General features: G+C 46.7%; 2 protein-coding genes across 3 annotated transcripts in view; both read right to left on the bottom strand.

Annotated features, from left to right (window-relative positions):
- Window positions 1-836, bottom strand: part of Stxbp3 (syntaxin binding protein 3) — a 40881-nt gene extending 40045 nt beyond the window's left edge. The window contains exon 1 of one of the 2 annotated variants that reach the window (XM_021631707.2): window positions 680-836. In XM_021631707.2, coding sequence (XP_021487382.1) covers window positions 680-728 — 49 coding nt within the window. In that variant the 5' untranslated portion in view covers window positions 729-836. The remainder of the gene's footprint in view (window positions 1-679) is intronic. The other variant, XM_060392882.1, reaches the window with a different exon arrangement.
- Window positions 837-9229: 8393 nt separating this feature from the next.
- The window catches only part of Fndc7 (fibronectin type III domain containing 7), a 32961-nt gene continuing 20906 nt past the window's right edge, over window positions 9230-21284 (bottom strand). The window contains exons 9-13 of the mRNA XM_021631638.2: window positions 19441-19695; window positions 16915-17175; window positions 12993-13022; window positions 10249-10310; window positions 9230-10166 (exon numbers count right to left, since the gene is read on the bottom strand). Coding sequence (XP_021487313.1) covers window positions 10267-10310; window positions 12993-13022; window positions 16915-17175; window positions 19441-19695 — 590 coding nt within the window. The 3' untranslated portion in view covers window positions 9230-10166; window positions 10249-10266. The remainder of the gene's footprint in view (window positions 10167-10248; window positions 10311-12992; window positions 13023-16914; window positions 17176-19440; window positions 19696-21284) is intronic.

Genomic DNA, 21284 nt, shown 5'->3' with positions numbered 1-21284 from the left:
GGCAGAGCACAGTGACCAACAAGCAGACCTGTTGTTAACAGTGAGGGAACAAACTATGCAAGGAGAGGACACTGAGACGGACTTCAGCAGTCTGACGGCCCTTTCTCAAGAACTTTTTTTTTTTTTTTTACAGCAAGTCGCCTTCTCTAGGAACAGTGCAGAGGGCTCGCCTGAACAGCGAAGTCTGCACTCTTTTTAAAGGACAAGATACTGAAAAGCATGATAGCAAAACCCTTGATGCCAACACCAATGTGGGACACCCAGGGGCCTCTGAAAACACAGGGCAGGAGAGAGAAACAGAGCTCAGATTGTGTCGGGTGGAGAGACATCCCTGCCTGGTGTGCCGAGGCGCGCGGGGGGTGAGAGGGTGGGGTGGGAAGAAGTGTCCGTGGACAGCACACGGACCGGGGAGGGCGAACCTGCCCGAGTCAGGTCGCCCGAGGGTGAGCCTGGGCAGAAGCCGGGGAGAAGGCCGCGTCTGGTCACCCCGCCCATCCCCGGTGCTGGCACGAAACTCGACTCGCCCAGCAAGCCGGAAAGAGTCCTACCAGGGACCTGATGCCAAAGCAACAAGTGTCCGTGCGGCTGGCTGCCGGAGAGGCTGCCGGGCTGCAGCGGGAAAACAAGCCCCGGCGCGGCAGACCCTTTCCTGTCTCAGCCCTGACCCCTCCGCACTCACTCCGCCACACGACGCTCTTCAGACCCCGCTCCGTCACCGGCGGCGCCATCTTCCCCAAGCCGTGGAGCCGCAGCCACCGCCTCCCACTCGCAACCTATTTTGCCCTGAAAGCTGTGCTGGGGGGGAGGTTCCTTCGCCTCTCGGGGAGGAAGGCTCCTCCCCCTCCGCGGACCGCGCCCTCTGGTGACGTCACGCGCGTCAACACGGGCGCGTCGCGCCTGCGCCTGGACTGAGGCTGCGCAGTGTGGGCGGACTGCTGTAAGCAGTCTGGCGCCCCCTGGCGGGCGCCAAATTCAGTATCCAGTTTGGCATCAGAAAGCAAAGAGTGAACTAACACAGTTTATCCAATTATGAATTTTTACATACGGGGTCTTTTCTCTCTTATTTTAAAATTACACTTATTTGTGTGTATGTATGTGTGCACACGTGCGCTTGTCAAGGCTCTGACGTGAAGACCTCATCTTCCACAATGTGCGTTTTGGGATGAAACTTATGTTGTCAGATCCAAATACAGAGATCCTTTGCTTTACAAAATAGTGGTTCATTTGCCAAAGCAAATCATACTAGACTCTTTAGAAACCAGCTCAACTACCAAATGAAAAGTCTACTCCCCCAACTTCATTATACTCATTTTTCAAGACCACTGGTTATGTTAAACTGTAAGCGAACACCCAGTAGGCCCAGAATCATGCTGAACTTCAGGAAAGAAGAGAGACAGGACAGACAGAGACAGAGACCCTCTTCTCCCTCTGAATAATTTCATAATTTAAATTATAGAGCATGATTTCTACCACAATTTTTGAGGCAAATTTGAAGGAGGCTTTATTTTATTCAGGTGCACCAGACAACTGGCCAGTTAGAAACAGAAGTGCTGAGAGTCCCTTGCTCGGGGTTCTTTTAAGGAGTAAAACAACAAGTAGTTTTGCAAAGCAGGTTTCCAGAAGCAAGCCAATGGGGTAGTTGGGAAGCACAGAAAAATCTCAAAACAACAACAACAACAACAAAACAGTCATCCTCGTGTAATTGCTGTTAAGGGAGTTCTCAAAAACAAGTCAAGGTAATGGCTTGGGGCAGGGCGGTTTCCAAGAAACAGAAACTTAAAAACAGCTCTTAGAGTAAATGAAAACTTATTTTTAACAATACAACAAAATGGCTCCTGCCTTCAAAATGGAGTCGGGCAGGTTCCTCATTCCCCACTTGACTTATGTGTCCCTGTCAAATCCTTGGTAGGGTACTGTCTTTCAGAATGTTGTCAAGCAGCAATGATTCTAGCACTGCTTATCTGATCAAGCTGGTAACACCTTAGAGAGTGCAGGACCGGATTATGATAACCAGTAGAATAATACTAGAGAGCCAGTGAGGGTGCAGAACAATCTTCGCCATGTTTCCAGTCAAAATTTGCCTCCCATACAGCTCTTTCAGTGACACACCTCTTGTAGAGATACAGCTCTCTTTATTGGGGGGAATAAGGGCCATATAAACTTTGGGGATGTGGGTAGGGTCTTTTGGATGAGCGTACATCATTGTCTGGGGCTGAGGTGCTGGGAATGCTTCATTTGCATGAAGAGGAATTCCAGGTGCTAGGCTACATAACTACCTCAAGAATTGTGGAGGTCGCAAGACTACGTGCGCTGGGGCATGCAGGCACCGAGCAGGGAGGGAGCGATTCTTACTCCTGCCGGTCTCAAGATTGAGATTTTCAGGGTGTAGACATGTCTGAACCTCACTCTAACTCCAGGCCGGTTTCCCTGGTTGCACAGTTTACGTGTCCCCACACAAAAGGAGATGATCTCTGAGATCTCCTTAGGTGACAAGTGCATGACGTGATGCAAGGCAGTTAGCCAGTTGGCCCAGTACCTTTGGCATGCAGAATCTTCCATCTGTTGAGACCCACCATCTGCTGTGTCTCTCCCAAGTCCCCACGTCAGAGAATGACTTGATTTCTTCTGGATCGTACCCAGGAACATGTTCATGGAGGGTGAGGGCTCTGGGGCGGCAGTTAGTTCCAGGACGATCTGGAGTTTGGCACCCAGGCAGCAGCCTCTTTGGTGACTTGATCTGCTTAGTTGTTACCCTGAGATTGGGAGCTTTTGTCTTTTTGGTGTCCTGGCCAGTGTATTATGGCAAGCTCGGTTGGCAGCCAGATGGTCTCCGGCAACTGAACAATACCGTATTTATTTTTAATAGTCTTTCCCTCTGAGTAAGCCTCTCTGTTTATACATCTACCTGTGGACATGAGCCATGACAAAAGCATACCAGTTATCTGTATAGATATTCACCCTTTTCCTTTCAGCCCATCTTAAAACATGTATTCAAGCAATCATATCTGCTTTCAGAGCATATGTGCCCATGGGCAAGGCTTGTGCCCAAATGACCTCCTTCTGGCCTATGACCACCGCTGCCCCCAGATACGTGGTTCCTTCTTGATTGACACCCCTGCCATCTGAGGCGAGGTCACCACCATCCCTGGTGGTGAGAGGAACGTTTGCCAGGTTAGGTTAGGCACACCTTGGATGACATCCAGCATCTCCAGGCAGTCATAGTTGGACCCCCCCCCCCACCCAGGGTCATCCGTTGTCTGGCAGCTGGGTGATAGGATTGACAGCCAAAGATTTATTAAAGGTCAGTCTTTCCTTGTCTTTTTTTTTTTTTTAAAGGCTTGGTACTGAGTCAGGCCCGCATTTGACATCCACTGGTTGATGATATCCCTCTGTGGACTTTCCACAGTGTGTGTGGCTGTTACAGTTAGAGTCTTTCCCACTGTTAGCTTCTTTTACAAGAATTTTGGTGGCTGCAATGGCTCTTAAACAAGAGGTCTATCCAGAGGATCCAAGTTCTTTGAGATGTGTAAGCTATTAACCTTTTCCAGGGACCCAGAGTATGAGTTAGGACTCCCTTGGTAAAGCTCGTTTTTTTTTTTTGTTTTTTTTTTTTTTTGTTTTGTTTTGTTTGTTTGTTTGTTTTTCATGGATGTAAAGATGAAAGGACTTTGAGACATCAGGGAGAGTTAAAGCAGTGGCCTGTACAAGGGCCTTTGATTGTGGATATAAACATGGTTTTGTTCTGGTCCCAGGTGCGGGATGTGGGACTGATTCAGATGGTCCTCAGCAGCAAACTATTTGCTTCGTCTGGGCTCTGAGAAGAGCTCTTTGCCAACTGCGGATAGTTTAAATCTGAGGACTCTGGAGAGAGAATAAAGATCCCAGAGAGGGTGAAGCTCAGAGAAAGAACAAGGCTGCTCCTGCTTCCCCCTTGCTGCTCCTGGTTGCTGTTGTGAGACAAGAAGTTGGAGATCTCCTGAAATGAAGATTGGACTGGCTCCAAGGAACCCAACAACCCTAACCAGCAGAAAGCAGCTAAGAAAGAACTGTGCCTCCTCTCCCACTAACCCTTCTCTCTCCTACATGGTCTTAGGGTGTTGGAAGGGATTGGAGTGGAGTAGGAAGAAAAAGATATGAGAAATGTAAATAAAAGTCTTTAAAAACTAATGTCTACAGCCTTTTTTAAGTTCTTAAAGGCCTATTCATATTTCTCAGTCCATTTCGAAGAGGTGTTGCCCCAGCTGTGGCAGAGTACAAGGGTTTGGCAATTTCAGATATCCAAAGACCGAAATATCCAACAGCTCCTCCGAGAAACTCCCAAACTTGTTTCTTGGTGGTTGAAAGCAGGAAGATGAGGAGTTCAAGATCATCCTTGACTATATACCTAGTTCTGGAGACCTTGCCCCCCCTCCAAAAAAAAAAAAAAAAAAAAAACCAAAGAAGTGAACACCTTAGGGATTTACTATAAATAAAGGAACCAAGAAAACAATAACCTGTCATGCAACAAGTCTGTGCAAAATAATGCACGGAGGAGGTTATCAATGTTTTAAGACCCTTGAATTGTTGGAAGCTGATGAGCAGGAAATGCTTTGAGCTTAGACTAAGACAATTTAGGCAGCAGCCTGCCTACTTAAGGTGGTTGTGTTGGGACCCGAAAGCAAAACAGTCAATCAGCTCAGTTGCTGGCTGAGTGCCCTGACAACCATTATTTGTATTGCCAGACACAGGCTTTCCTACAGGAGTTTGCAAATGAGTCAATAGTTTCAGAGATTCAAAGTGGCCACACAGTGGAAGTGGTTAGTAAGGACTGTTTCTAATAATGCCTGATATTGGCTGAGTGCTTAGTGTACACCAGGCCCCAGACAAAGTGGATTATCTCCTTTATCCTCAAGCAATCCACAGAAATAAGGAAGTCGACTCGATGCTGTTAATTGCCAAGGCTTCATGGTGTGTGCTGCTGTGGTGACAAGGTTCAGCTCGTTCTACACAGAAAACAAAGGCAAAAGGAGCGGAAAGAAAATGGACAGAAGTGCTTTTTCTGTTTGAGGTTTTTTTGTGACAACACAGGTTGGGGCCTTAGTTCCCTTTAAACCTCTTAAATTGCTTCAGTTGCTCACAGTTTTAGATATGTGGCGTCTTTCCCACTCCCTTTTCCAATTTAAAACAAGTTCCTCTTAGTACATACAGTAGGGTGGAGCCCGAGCCGTAAGAAAAACCCCAATGGAGCAAACCTTACAGGAGTTTCTTATGTCCAGGGCTCTAACCGAGAAGAAGTGAGGTGGGTGAGACACGTCCATGCCGTCTTCTTCAAGAGGCTAGGTGCTAGGACATGACATAAAACGCCCTTCAGAGGTGGAAGTATGGTCGCAGGAGCTGTGGTTATGACATCTGTCCTTAAAAGCTCAGGGGCGTTGGGGAGTAGTGGACCGAGTGTTGTAGGCCTTAGCTGCACACACACGCAAGTCTGCAACATATGCATTGAGGCTGATTCTTGCTAACAGTGTGGACTGAGTCTTGCACTGTCTCTGTGTGTGATACAGTTTCTCTGTGTGCTGGTAAGAGTGTGTGTGTATGTGTGTGCACATGTGTGTGGAACTCGGAGGCCAGTGTCAGGTGCCTTCCTCATTTACTTCTCCACCTTCCTTTTTTGAGGTAGGGTCTCTCACTAAACCTGGAGCTCACATGTTTGGAATAGACAGACAGACTGGTCGGCAAGTCTCAGCAATCCTCACGTCTCCATTGCCCCAAGACTGGGATGACAGGCATACACCACCATGGCCAACTTTTGCCCAGCTTTTGATCTAAACTCAGGTCCTTATGCTTCCTCAGCAAATGCTTGGCCAACTGAGTTATCTCCTCAGCCCCTGAATTCGTATCTAAAACCTTGTATAACCCTGCAAGATGACAATCTTTATCGCTGGTTTATAGATGAGGAAAGTGAGGCTGAGGAAGGTTAAGCACATCACCCAAGCTCTCATGATGAGCGAGGACCAGAACTGTCTGGCTCCAAGATCATAATCACTTATTCTCTTGCATCCTTTTGTCTGTCCTCCCGAGGTCCCTGGTTTTGCATCATCACTCTGAGCTGTTTCTCCAGGTCTCCTCTAGTTGGCTCTCCTACACAGATTAAAAAGTGTGTTTGGAGTCCCTGCATATGACACAGCAGAATGAAGGCAAAATACACCAGCCCTGGCCAGAGACGGAAAGCTGCACAGGTCATTAAGCAGTTATAAAAGAAAAAAGAGCTTGAATTTGGAACGCTGGAATTAGAGCAGGGAAGCCACCTTCTATCCTGTTTCTGGTCATTTTTTTGTCCTAGCAACTGATGGATTTATTGTAATACTCTAGATGAACACTCTTCACAAACAAAATATTGATCTGCACTCTCGATGTGACTCCCTAGAGTGCCCCGGCGAGCTGTGTGACCATAGTTGAGTGCATCTGTGGAGAAAGGAAGAACTTCTTACCAAGCTTGTGGGGTCCTTTTGGAAGTTAAACGAGTATGCAGAAAGATGCTGGCAGTGTGTGGTCTGCGTGCTACATATATTAAGTAAGTAAGCGCTAATTTTGCCCTCACCCATTGTGGACCACACTGCCTTTTGTGGGATTCTGGCCAGTGCATCTTGGCCTCAAAACACATAGCTAAGCAGATACGGCCATTTTCTTACGCTGATCTTTGAGAACAGAGATCTCGGCCTTCCATTTGGCCTAAGCTGTTTGTGTCTGCCAGTCAGCCCTAGACCGGATGCTGAGGTACCATTTTGAAGGGGCGTTGGTGTCAACTGACTTAGCACACAGTCTCACAGGGGCGCTAGTCCGCACAGCCCAGAGCCCGGTTCCACCCCCCTCCCACCAAGCCCTCCCTACCAGGACATGCACCTCCTCTGAACACTGAGGGTCTTACCAGTCTTCCCTCGAAGGCCACAGGTCTCTATCTTCTCAGCTTCCCGTCACTGAAATCTTACTTCAAGAAAGAACTCACCACGGCAAGCCCATTACGCTTCCCAAACTTCTGCTTGTCAGGATCATTTGGTGAGCATGAACACAAAGAAACAAACAAATCCACCTACTATTTCCAGGCCTGTTCCCATACCTAATTAATTTAAGTCTCCGAATGACAGCTGACAATTTATATAAGGAAAGTGCTGCTCTCTTGAGTATTCAGAAACAAAAAGAAAAAAACAGACCCGTGGAGTGAGGTAAGAGATGTGATGGGCTAAGTGTGATAATGTATATGTAAATTTTTCATCATGAAGCTTATGTTCTTCATTAACAACAGTTAATTAGAATACATAAATTTTTGTTGTGATTTTGGGTTTTGTTTATCTTTTTTTTTTTTTTGAGACAGGGTTTTTCTGTAGACCAGGCTGGTCTCAATCTCAGAGATCTGGCTGTCTCTGCCTCCTGAGTATTGGCATTAAAGATGTACATTGCCACTGCCTGGCTTGGTTTTCACTTGTTTGTTTGTTTTTGAGGCAGGTCTCTCTACATAGCCCTGGCTGTCCTGGGACTCACTATCTAGTCCAGGTTGGCCTCGAATTCACAGAGATTCGGAGGCTTCTGCCTACGAAGAGCTGGGATTAAAGGCATACACCACTTTGCCCAGATAAAAACAATTTTTTTTTGAGACAGCGTCTCATTAGCTCTTGCTGCCCTGGAGCTTTCTGTGTAGACCAGGCTAGCCTTCAACTCACAGAGATCCACCTACCTTTGCCTCTTGAGTGCTAGCATTAGAGGTGTGCACTCTCTCAACTGGTAAAAACAAACAAAAAAAAATTAAGTGAACAAACTCAACCTTCTTCCATTCGTGCTCTTGAAGCCTAAACTCCACTTTGAGGACTTTCTTGTCTTTGGGAAAAGGTCTCTTTATCAAGGGTGGGGTCATGGGACCCCACCCTTTGCCTCTGAAGCATGGGCTATCAGTACATCCTCCGAGAGGAGGGAGGCTGTCTTTAGTTGTGCGCCCTCTGCTGAGCGCACCACACCCCAAAAGATAACTCCAAACCTAGGGCCCTACAGAAGGCCCTGGCAGATCTTGATGTGTCATTCAACAAAACAGTTAACGCGAGAGAGAGTGGGAGAGCGGACTTGGGCAGCAGGGAAGTGGGAGGACAGTATGAAAAGTGCACATTTGGGGAGTTGTAAAGGTAAATCAGAGCCGGAGAGGTGGCTCGGTGGCTAAGAGCTCTGGCTGCCCTTGCAGAGAACCTGGGTTCAGTTCCCAACACCCGAATGGCAGCTCACAACCACCTGTAACTCCAGTTCCAAGGGAGCTGAGGCTCTCTTCTGGCCTCCACGGACACACATGTGGTGCACAGACATACATTCATACACGTAAAAGAAAAATAAATCTTTTAAAAATAGATACTTGATATCATAAAAATCTTAATATCAGTGACATGTTTGGCATCCCTGATTTGTTTGTTTGTTGAGACAGTTCAGCATGTGTGCCAAGCTGGCTACAAATTCACGATCCTCCTGCCTCAGACTCCCGAGTGTAGAAATAACTAGCATGTGCCCTCATACTTGGCTTCCTGGTCAGTCTTACGGACAAAGCTATCACCCTCTCTGCTGGATTGTGTTTAGTGTCCTTGGAAGGGAAGTGCAGAAGGGGAAGTTCGCTTTTTCTTCCTTGCTGGCTTTATGCCTAGCTTCATCTTCCAGTTCCTCTGGGCAGTATTTTACAGTTGCTTCCAAGCACACACATTCATGACTCTATAACCATACATTTAAAAAATTTTTTTTGTTTTGTTTTGTTTTGTTTTAGAGACAGGGTTTCTTCTGTGTAGCCTTGGCTGCCCTGGACTCACTTAGTAGACCAGGCTGGCCTCAAACTCACAGCGATCTGCCTGCCTCTGCCTCTGCCTCCCTGAGTTCTGGTATCACAGGCGTGTGCCACGGCACCCGGCTCACTTTTTAAACTTTTTCTTGCTTTTATTTGTGTGGGCATTTGTGTTGCATGTGTGTCTGTGCGCCATTTGCACAACTGGTGCTTTCAGAGGCCAGAAGAGGGTGTGGCCCATCCCTGTCACTTCTCCTCTGTAAGCTGACATGTGAGGGCTGGGCCTGGAACCCGGGGCCCTCCGCATGAACCGCCTGCTGTCTTAACCACTGAACCATCCCTTCACACCCTGCAGCCACACACCTGAGGACGTGTGACACACACCTCAGTCCCACTATTTTCAAATTAGGTTTCCGGCATTAGGTAGACAAACACTGTTCTAGGTGCAACAGATTTATGTCGTATATCCCTGTTTGCCCTCTCCAGGCAGGGAAGGAAGCCATTACAGTGTAGGGAACAGGCTACAAGACTGATGAAGCCCCGGAGAAGCTGTGTGTCTTTCAGTCTGCCACTGTCTGAGACTCTTTGCCCTTGGCTGCCGCTCTGCCCGACATTTCCCTCACTCGGAGAGCGTGATGGCAATCTCTCCAGCCACAGGCCCTCAGTTCTGCTTTCCCGGAGGCTCTGGCAGATGCCTGCTCACGTGGTGCTCTGACTCAGTGAGGTCTGCAGGCAGCTCAGCTTCCCCAGGAACTTGTGCCGAGGGTATTTGTTGGCACTCATTGCCCTAGCAGCTGCTGCTATAGTCTCAAGCCAAAGAGTCCAAAGAGAGACCTGTTTTGGGGCGAATGCTGCCCCCCCCCCCCGAGGGTGGTCTGTCTGCAGTGGGGCTGCGCTTCCATCCTTCTTGGTGTGGCCGGGAGAATGCTGTGGCAAGCTGCTGAGACATTGGTGAACAGGACGCATTGGAGTCTATGATGGAGCATGCCTGTGCTTGCCTGTAATCCCAGCACTCTGGGAGGCTGATGCAGAAGGACTGGGCCAGATTGGGCTACATGGGGTTGGGGTAGGCAACATTCTGTGGTGCGCCTGGATGTGAGGTCTCAGAACAAATATCTGCTAAGCTGAAATTTGTGCTTCCAGGCTGTGACAGGGTGCTGATGCACTCTGGCAGCCTTCCAGGGGCCTGTCAGGATCTGTAGCATCCTCTCCCCTCCACAGCTCATCTTGAAATTCTCTGCAGCTGATGACACCCTTGACCTTTGCCCTCTCAAAGCAGAGTACGACTCACTCCTTTATAGGCCAAAGGAACTTTTCCTATCCTACTGGCATTTTGTGTTCTAATGGTTTGTTTCCATCGCTGCTCATTACCGACACACGGGCTCTGCAAGAGAAGTGAGGGGAGTCTGTAAAACGGAAGCAAACTTTCGCTGTGGAATTAAGCAGAGGTCGCTCTCACTACTCACCTCTCGGAGTGCCTGTTTTTACCGGGGGCTCGCCGTGTCGTTCCTCTTCCCTCTGTAAATCACTGAAGGGGCAAGGGAGAGGACACAGGCAAGATGCACCAAAGTGTAAGCATTTGCTTAAGCACTGAGAGTTTACCGGTGCAGACATTCTGCATGCTCCCCTTGCAGCACCTCACAGCAAGCGGGGAGGGAAGTGAGCTACCAAACCGTTCAAAGGGATCAGAAGTTCTGACTAGCCAGTGTGACTAAACTCCTGCCTCATGAAATGACTCCTCCAAAACGACTCCTTCGAGTATCCCTGAGCTCACCCTCCCGACTGGATAAATACACAATACTCCTTTCATCTCCTCATCTCCCCAGGCCAACTTGCTGGGCCCCTCAGCAAACAACACTGCTTCATTCATTCAGGCATTTGCATATGGGGAACATAAACCTTCTGTGGGCAGGAAAGTCCCCAAAGCTCCACAGCTGGAGCAGGTGACCCTGAAGCAGGCTGGACGCCAAAGGTGGAGGATACCTCAGAGCTCACAGTAGCTCCACCCACACCCTTCACTTCGGTCTCCAAGCAGCAGCAGGTTTCCAGCAACAAAGAAACCAGAGGCTACTTCAGAATCCTAGTGGAGGCAGGTGGATCTCTGTGAGTTCAAAGCCAACCAGGCCTACAGAGCGAGACCAGCACAGCCAGAGCCCCACACAGAAATCCTGTCTCAAAAAACAAACAAACAACAACAATAACAAAAAACAAAAACAAAAACCATCAACAAAACAAAACAAAAAAAAACTAATCAAACAAACAAACAAAAAAACCCAAAGTTTCTCGGCTCCAGAGTCTTCCCGTTACTGGGCCTTTGGCCAGACCCCAGAGACTGACCACATTTCTGAAAGTTACCAGATAACACTGGTGCTGTTAGAAAACTACCATGTTAAAGTATTAGGAGGGCTAATGCTAAAAGGTAAACTCCATTACAAGTGGCACACTAAAATGTTAATATCTAGAACACAATAGAAAGTTATGAGAGGAAACTGATCCTGAATTAATAACTATCATTTACTAGTTACTGTAGGCCTCTCATTGTGTCCAGTTAGTTACATATGATTTAACCTTGTTATGTTTTATGAAGTGACTGTTACTTCAGTTTCCAGATGAGGAAAACTAGGCTTAGGGGATTTAAATAATTTAAATAATTTAACTAAGGGCAAATAAGAGCAGCAGGATTTGAATCCAAAACTGTCTCTTAGAAAGTCATTTCATGAGTCTTGTGGAAGAGGGGGTAAGGACTGAGGGGGTCAAGGGAACAAAAACACCTACAGAGTCAACTAATCTGGGCCCATGGGGTCTCAATGAGACTGAACTACCAACCAAAGAACATGCATGGGCTGGACCTGGACCCTCTACACACATGTAGCAGGTGTGCAGACTGGTCATCATGTGTTTCCCCTAATGGGGGTAGGGGCTGTCTCTGACTCTGTTACCCGCCAATGGATCCCTAGCTGGGCTGCCTTGTCAGGCCTCGGTGGGAGAGGATGAGCTTAGTCCTGCTGTGACTTCATATGCCAGGATGGAGTGGTACCCATGAGGAAGTACCTCCTCAGAGAAGGGGAGGGAGAAATGGGGGAGAAAGGGTGGACTGGGAATAGAGGAGAAAGGAGGGCCAAGTTCACAATAGAAAGTGAACAAATGAAATAATGAAAGCAAAGAATAAGGCATAGATTTCTAGCCTAAGCCTCAGGGAGAAGGGGGAAAAAAGAAATTCTAAGAACAATATTTAAAAAAAAAAAAAGTAATTTCAGTTGGGCATTGTGCTGTAAACCTTTAGTCCCAGCACTCGGGAGGCAGAGGCAGGCAGAGCGCAGAGCTCTGTGAATTCAGGGCCATCCTGGTCTACATAGTGAGCACCAGGCGAGCCAGGGCTATATAGTGAGACCCTGTCCTAAAAAAAAAAAAAAAAAAAAAAAAAAAAAGAAAAGTCAATTCATGGGATTGACAAGATTTACAATAGTCCAAGAATCAAGGAAGTCTTAAAGGAACAGAATCCTCAAGGCTCCTTTTAGCAGGTGGAGTGTGGGTCCTTGCCTACCAGGATCCTGATCTGACTAGTCCTGTATTCACAGACTATGACGATGAAATCTAGAAATTCTTCCTAGATGTGATGATTTTCATGGTACTGTATGACTCTCAAATGACTTCCTCAGAGAGGGGGAGGGACCGATTCTCTCTAAAGTTGCGCTATTCAAAGCTGTGGTCAGACCTCCGCTCATTAGCCCTGTAAAAAGCCTTGGCCCCTGCCTTCGCCAGGATGCTGGGGATCTGCATGGAACAGCCCTGCTTAGGGCAGCAGTTCCCAGCCCTCGCTCCACTTTAAAATCACGGGAGAGGCTTTTAAAAGTCCTGCCACCCAGCCTTTACCTTAGAACAATTATACCAGCTCTCCAGGGGCCAGGGCTCTAAAGTCTGTATGAGGGGAGGAGGAATAATCAGCTGCCCTCCAAAAAAAAATCTTCATTTTTCTCTGGGACTCTGACTAAAAAGACTTCCACATCTAAAGGAATTCATCCGGGTTTGTGCAATGTGAAGGGAAGCGCTCTAATAGAGAAAAGGTTGTGGGGGAACAGGACACCCTTTCGTCGAAGAAACATTTGGCATTCTTATAATTATAGCGTTAGCTTTGCTCACGATTCCATTAACTGCAAAATGCAGCAGCACAAATTCTCTTCTATTTCTTTGCACGGGAAGAATGACTTACCCATCCCGAGTGTACTTCCAGAACAGGTGACTGTAAAAAAAAAAACAAAACCAAAAACATAAGCGCTGAAAATGTACCCATCAACGTATTTATTTGTGTCTTTATGGTGTGAGAGTGCGTGTTGTGTACTTGTGAGTACAGGTGTGTGCACATGTGTGTGTGGGCAGACGAGTGTGTGAATGGAGGCCTAAAGATGATATCAGGTGTGTTTCTTTGATTTCTTGCTTTCTCTCCACCTGTAGGTTTTGAGAGTGTTTCTCTCCCTGAACCTAAAGCCCATTGATCTGGCTGGGTGTGATGGTTTGAATAGATATGGTTCCCCCTAGACTCCTGTGTTTGAACAGGGAGTGGCACTGTTAGGCTGTGTGGCCTTATTGGGGGAGGTGCGGCCTTGTTGGAAGAAGTGTGTCACTGTGGGTGTGGTCTTTGAGGTCTCCTATGCTCAAGCTATGCTCAGTGTAGAAGACACAGTCTCTCCTTCTACTGCCTCCGGATCAAGATGTAGAACTCTCAGCTCCCTCTCCAGCACCATCTCTGCCTGCATGCCGCCATGCTTCCCGCCTCGATAATGGGCTACACCTCTGAAACGGAAAGCCAGCCCCAACGAAATGTTGTCCTTTATAAGAGCTGCTTTGGTCCTGATGTCTCTTCACTGCAACGGAACCCTGACTAAGACAGTTGGATAATGAGCTTCTGTTTATTACTGCCTCCACAGGTGCTGGGACTACAAGTGTGTGGTGCTACACTTGACTTTGTACTTCAGTTCTGGGGATCCAAACTCAGGTCGTTAACGTCGTGTGGTAGGCACTTTACCCATCTTCCCAGCCCTATTGATGTATTTCAGATGGAATCTACATATAAAAAAAAAAAAAAGAATAAAAGGACTGGGCTTGGTGGTGCACGCCTGTAATCTGAGCTGCTTGGCTGGCTGAGGCCAGTATGGGCAATTTAGCAAGCCATTGTTTCAAAATGAAATGTTAAGAGAAAGCTAAAGGCAGACCTGAGGAGTGGGGGAAGCAGGGGTTAGCTCAGTAGTATGGTGATGGCCTAGCATGCACAATACTCTGAGTCTAATCTCCAGAACTGCTTAGATAGATAGATAGATAGATAGATAGATAGATAGATAGATAGATAGATAAGGAAATGGAAAGTAGACTAAACACAAATAAAAAAAACTCAAATAAGAGACACCAACGTTGAGGTAGGCAAGCATAGTGAATGGCTTGGCAACTTGGGTCTTCACTAGAGTTGGCTGTACACACAGAGCTGTCTTGTAGCGATGCCCTTGGCAGCCCAGCTCCTTTGCCTGCACAGGCTATGCACACACACAGTGCACCTAGCAACCTGAGTCCACACTTGTATCCAGCTCCATGTACACCCCTCTCTGAACAATGGAGTAGGTTTCTCCTGTCCTACCAACAGCCACACTTGGACGATTTCTATTTTAAAACATTTCCAAGTGCAGTGGGCTGGGAAGAATGGAAAGACTGATCTGATCTGAACCATTTTGGGATGCATGAGCAGTCAGGCAAGCTATGCCCTCCAAGCGTACTTTTAGGAAAGCTCCTCCTGTCACCATTTTGTGTCTATGCATAATTTGGCCTATATTCAAGTTAGTGACTTGAAGAGAACTGTGGTAGACAAAGATTTGAGAGCCACTGAGTCTCAGTTTCCTTATTTGTAAATCGGAGATGGTTAAGGTCTGCTGAATCTATGTCTTAAGGTTATTTTAGAGGATTCGATCATATATAAATGTGCAGATACTTGTTAAGCTGTGAAACATCCAGAGGACATAAGACTTTGCTGTTGAGTGGCAAGCTCATCTCCAAACAGCTTCCCTGTACCCCAAGAATCCATTTCTGTCTCTTCTCACAAGGATGTGCTATGGGCTGGATTATTTTGTAAACAAGATAAAAAAAAATCATCTTAGAACAGCAGGACCATCCCTCCAGGAAGAACTGGCCATCTTCCCTCACCAAGAGCCACCCTGAACTTCCTGTCACCTACATTTAATTAGAAAATGTGGACAGCTTATCAGTGAAGGCTTTGTTATTGCTTTTCTCTTCTTTCTCTTAGAAGTACATGAAAAATTCATGACTATGCCCTGGGCAAGGTAGCAGAGGGTGCTGGAACACAGAACAAGAGAATTGCTAATGTCTCCTGCCAGCTCTGGTGAGATGGCCTGGCTGACAGCCCTGGTTTGAGATCACATTCTGTCTACCCACTCATACTTCCAGCCTTAATTTATGATTCATAAATTCCCTTTTCTCTGAACCCCAAACTTTTCCTTAGTCTTCATTCTCAATCTGTGTGAATAAAAGTTCATGACTTTTGTTTTGTTTCTCAAGACAAGGTTTCTCTGGGTAGCCCTGGCTGTTCTGGAACTTGCTCTGTACACCAGGCTGGCCTCGAACTCACAGAGATCCACCTGCCTCTGCCTCCTGAGTTCTGGGATTAAAGGCGTGTGCCACCATCATCAGGCCAAGTTCAAGTATTTTAAGGTCCAATGTGACAGGGTGGCAAGTGCATCTCTGTCCCCAAATCTCCAATCACTTTTAATTCACTTTAGTATGCACATAGTAACCATCTGGTCCTTCTTCTGATGGGGAAAGAAAGGGCAGGGAGAGGAGCACAGTTCAACTTTAAATCACAAAACTCCATCATTTCAGGGAAGCCTGAGTCCCTGAAGCTTATAGACAATACACACATAGCTGTTAAGTGGGACTGCCCTGCATCTTAATTCAAAGATCCGAGTTGAAGTTTAGTTTTCATGTATTTTCAGACTTATTTATTTTGTGAATGTGAGAACGTGGGTGCGCACCAAAATGTTATATGTGGAGGTCCGAGGACAACTTTCAGGAGCCAGTTCTCTCCCCCCACCTTGTGTTGGCTAGTTTTCTGTCAACTTGACACAACCTAGAGACATTTGGGGGAAAGGACCACTCAATCGGAAAAAAAAAAAAAGCCTCCATAAGCTTGGGCTGTGGGCAAGCTTGTAAGGCATTTTCTTGATGAGTGATTGAAGCGGGAGGGTCCAGGCCATTGTGCATGCTGCTATCCCTGAGCTGGGTTCTATAAGAAAGAGGCCCACGCAAGCCATGGGAGAGCAAGACAGCAAGCAGCACCCTTCCATGTCCTCTGCATCAGCTGCATCAGCTCTCCACATTCCTGCCCTGCTTGAGCTCCTGCTCTGACTTCCCTGGGTGACGGAAGTGTAAGCAAATAAACCCTTTCTTTCACAAGATGCTTTTGGTCATGGTGTTAAATCACAGCAATAGAAACCCTAAAAGACACAATGTGGGTTCTAGGGATTGAATTTAGGTCATCAGGCTTGCCTGGCAAGCACTTTTAGCTACTATAGAGGTTAATTTTTATTGTCAACCTGTCACAATTTAAGTCGTCTGGGAAGCAGAAACCTCAGTTGAAGGATTTTTCTCCCTCAGACTGGCCTGAGTATATGTCTGCGGGAAATTGTCTTTTTTGATGATTGATGTAAAAGAGCCCAGTCCACTGTGGGCAGCACAATCCCTAGGCAGGTGGACCTGGGCTGTAGAAGAAAGGTAGTTGAACATGAGCCTGAGAGCAAGCCAGTAAGCAGCTTTCCTCCACGCTTCCTGCCTCTGCTCCTGCGTGAGTTCCCGCCCTGACTTCCCTTGATGATGGACGGTGACCTATACAGCCAAGCGATTTCTTTCCTCCCCGAAGTTGCTTTGATCGTGGTGTTTATGGCAGTAACAGAAAGCGAGCTGGAGTACCCACTGAGCCACTTTACCAGTCCAAAGGTTAGTTTTAACCCTTTCTTCTGTTTTTTTTCGGGGGGGGGATATTGCTGGGGTCTTGTGCATACTTGTCCAGTGTTGTACTACCGAGCTACAGTCAGCTCAAAGGCTGATTTTAAACTGAGGGTCATAACTTGATTTACCTGAATATATTTTCTTTGGACAAAAGCTGAGCTTCAGTCCCGTTTCAGCAACTGGTGAGACCATCACAGTGTATACGTCCCCACAGGGGATGTCGGTGATGTCACAGAAACTCAGGCCAGCACGTGGCGCACATGTAAAGATGCCTTTGGAGCCATGGAGGTCGGTGCTATAATTGGCAGAGCCCCTGGAGGCTTGCCAGTAGATTCGGATGCCATTAGGGCCCAGCCTATATAATTTGACCCCCAGTGGGCAGCAGGCACCTACAGAATTGAAAAAAAAAAAAAAAAAAGCACAGAATTATTTATCCCTCTATCGCCTAAGCATGGGCATATTTGCAGTTTCTACAGAGGTGAAACATCACAAGTAGAATCTGCTGCATAGAATGCTCAGTCCCTGGTTAGAACAGAGCAAGCTTTGGAGGGACGCAAGCATTCTTTCCATGCTGAGCCACGCGATCAGAATTCCATGTGCGGGTGGGGAGGGGCATGGGGTTTTTAATATAGAACACAGGTGAATCAAAGGTCTACAGTTGCCAGAGAGGCGCTGCACTGCTTATGACTCAAACTGTGAGTCAAATGCACACAGTCCTACCAAGTCACAGCACGACGCCCTGATTCCATTCGACCTTAGTGAGGCTAAATTTGAATATAATTTACCAGGCCCACCCTCAACTGAGAAAGAAATAGCATCTGTGAGCCAAGCAGCACACCTCAGAAGCAGCCACTCTTGTGACAGGCTAGTGAGGCAAGTTGGAAGGTCCATGCTTCATCTGTGCTAAGTGATCAGTTGCCCTTTCCATCCAGTTTTCCAAATGTTTTGATTGGGCCACACATTAGGTACCAGTCAGGACACCAGATGGTGGATCTCTGAGTTCAAGGTCAGCCTGGTCTACAGAGTGAGCTCCAGGACAGCCAGGCAACACAGAGAAATCCTGTCTTGAAAACAAAACAAAACAAAGCAGCCATTTCTAATTTGGGCTCTCTGTTAAGACATTACTATATCCAAGATGCCAACATATTCTCACTCCACTGCCCCAGGCCTGGGGAAGACACAACGAATGACCACACAACAATTTCTTCTTCTTCTCTTCCTCCTCCTCCTCCTTTTCTTCTTCTTCTTCTTCAAAACAGCCCTCCAAGCAGCTGCCTCAGCAGGTTAGAGTTATGTAAGAGGAAAGTCTTTGCTAGTCCTGATCTGCTTTGCCTGCTGTTTCTTCCCCTATTATTCCTGAATGGCTGGACACTTGTGAAGAGCAAGGAATAAGAGTGTGGAGGGAAACCTTTGCTCTGTCCAGCCTGCTGAAATGAGGAGCTATAGAAGGATCTGCAGTGGTTTAGAAGAGAGAGAGAAAGCACCATGTGACAACAGTGCAAACCAGGTTGAATTGATGCTTTGACGCTTTCTAGAAATGCTGTGAGGCTGAGTTAGCCTTCACCTCAGGTCTCTCTGTCAGAAAGAGACAGCATCCCTCCAGGAAACAGCCTAGACTCTTTACCCGGGGGAAGTCACGGACCAACTACTGACAGAAACCTCTGAGCTTTGAAGTTCTAAGTCAAAGGGAATTGTAAATATGATAGAAAGTAATCTGCGTGAACAGGGCTGAGGCGATGGCTGGGACAGTGAAGTGCTTGCCACACGTGCAGGCGGACCTGAGTTTGAGCCCCAGCACTCACACAAAAACTGGGCATAAGGGCTTCAGGACCGCACGTGCCTCTAATACCAGCTCTGAGGATGGGGACACAGGACCACCCCTGGTGCTCAGTGGCCAGCCAATCTAGCCCAATCAGTGAGTTCTAGATTTGGTGGGGACTTTATCTCAAAATATGAGATGATGAGTGATTGAGGATGACACCCAACTTCAACTTTGCCCCAGCCTGCACACACTAAGAAAAGGATCTGCATTCGAGGAAAGCTGGGTAGAGAGGTACCATCTTGTTAAACGGAGAGGAAGGGCTGGGCATACACTAAGTATTGTGGAACCTTTACCAGTTTTAGTGTTTGAATGAGAATGGCTCCCATGGCCTCATATATTTAAATGCTTGGTCCTCAGTTAGTGGAACAGTTTGGAAAGGATTAGGAGATGTGGCCAGGCCCAATCCCTTTCTCTCTTTGCTTACTGCCTTTGGATAAGGATGTGAAGCTCCTAGGTACAGCTCCAGCACCATGCCTGTCTGCTTCTCACGGATCGTGGACCAACCCTTTAAAACTGTAGGCAAGTCCCCAGTTAAGTGCTTTCTTTTATAAGAGTTGTCTTGGGCTGGGTGGTGATGGCACATGACTCTAAACCCAGCCCTTGGGAGGCAGAGGCAGGCAGAACTCTGAGGCCAACCTGGTTTACAGAAAAAGTTTCAGGTCAACTAGCACTATATAGAAAAATCACATCTTAAACAAAACAAAACAAAACAAAAAACCCAAAACCAAACAAACAAAAGACCTGCCTTGGTCATGGTGTTTCTTCACAGCAATAGAATAGTAATTATGACAGCAATGGCAATTATGAGAGCAAAAGTTTAGAATTCGCTTACTAGAGGAGTAACTTTGGGAGGCACAGTCTGCAGTCAGTCCCGTGGGACTAACGGCCTTCAGCGCCACCGTGTAGTTGACGCCACATGCAACGCACCCCAGAAGGCAGTGGTTCTGATGGGTGTGACACTTGGACTGTCCAATGTGTGACTCCAGCACTGTCACATAGGTTTGAGCCACCGCCCCAACAGTCCAGCTCACGTTGATTATAGACTGGGTGACCTGAGCTGCTGTCAGACCAGCTGGACAGCACGGCACTAAAATGGAAAGGAAAGAAAAGAACTTAGTGTTTTTTCCCCGCAGGTTACCTGTGGACAATAACTAGTCATATACTTTGAGTAAAGCACTTGACAAGCAAGCCTGACAACCCGAGCTCAATCCTGGAACTCTCAGTGGAAGCCCACCTCACCCCCCCCACACCATCATGCATGCACACTCACACACAGTAGTAAATAAATAACAAAAAGAATAGGACTTTTGCTCATGTTTCACTCAAAATCCTAAGTCTCTCATACTTTCTTTTTTTTTTTTTTAAGATTTTTATTTATTTATTATGTATACAATATTCTGCTTGCATGTACACCTGCGCACCAGAAGAGGGCACCAGATCTCATGATAGATGGTTGTGAGTCACCATGTGGTTGCTGGGAATTGAACTCAGGACCTTTGGAAGAACAGCCAGTGCCCTCAACCTCTGAGCCATCTCTCCAGCCCCCATACTTTCTCTTTTTAATGAAGAATTTCCTTTGCCCACACCCTCTGATAACTCTTGTAATAGCAACCATAAACAGTGAGGTTTTTTCCCCCAGGAATGCAGTAGCCTAGGACAGGCTTTGGATCATATGTTGTCTCTCCAAATTCTATTTTTTTTATTTGTCTTTTGAGACAGAGTCTCGTGTAGGCTAGCCTTAAACTCTACCTATGTCTTTAGATGACCTTAAACTTCTTATCCTCCTGTCTCCACCTCCTGAATGCTAGAATTACAGGTGTATATCATTACACCAGGTTTATGAGGTGATGGGAATCTGACCCAGGGCTTCTTACATGCTAGGCAAGCGCTCTGCCAATGCTAATAATATCTATATTAATGTGAGTAATTTCTAAATGTCTTGGGAGGGTAGTGAGACAGGGTCTCACTCTGTATCTCTCGGCTGTTCTGGAACTGGCCATTTAGACCAGATTGGCCTTGAACTCATGGAAATGCACCTGATCCTGCATCCTTGGTGCTGGAATTAGAGGTGTGCCCTATCTGCTAAATGTTTTTCAAATACAATGCTCTCAAGCAAGAATAGCTTTTTGTCATGAAGGTCTTATTATGCGTTAGGCACCAAGTCAAGTGCTTTGTAACATACACAAGCACCCTGTAAAATCATTACCTGACTCTTACTGATTAGGAGACTAAATTCTGAAAGTGTATTTTTTTAAAAAAATATTTACTTTAATTATGTGAGTGTGTGTGTGTGTGTGTGTGTGTGTGTGTGTGTGTGTGTGCATGAGTGCAGTTGCTGGTGGAGGGCATTGGATTCTCGAAGGTAAAATTACACATCACTGCTTGCCATCTGATGTGGCTGCTGGGCGCTGAACTTGAGTCCTTTGCAAGGGCAGTAAACGCTGTTAAACCACTGACCTATCTCTCCAGCCCTAGAAACTAAACTTGGTGTTTTTTGTTTTTTAAAGAAAGATTTGACAGGGCTGAACCAGAAACATGAATAATAAATCAGCTCATTTGGCTTCTGGGTAGCTGTCTTGATGTGTCTCAGGAGAATATGGAGTCTGAGGGACATCTCTGCAGTGGGTATTGTTCCTTGCATGTGAATGCTGGGCAAGACGAAAGACTTCTGAAGAT

This window comes from Meriones unguiculatus, chromosome 10 (genome assembly GCF_030254825.1).
Source record: "Meriones unguiculatus strain TT.TT164.6M chromosome 10, Bangor_MerUng_6.1, whole genome shotgun sequence".
Classification (NCBI taxonomy): domain Eukaryota; kingdom Metazoa; phylum Chordata; class Mammalia; order Rodentia; family Muridae; genus Meriones; species Meriones unguiculatus.
The sequence above is the reverse complement of the archived record's forward strand: the minus strand, read 5'-3'. Positions and strand labels throughout refer to the sequence as shown.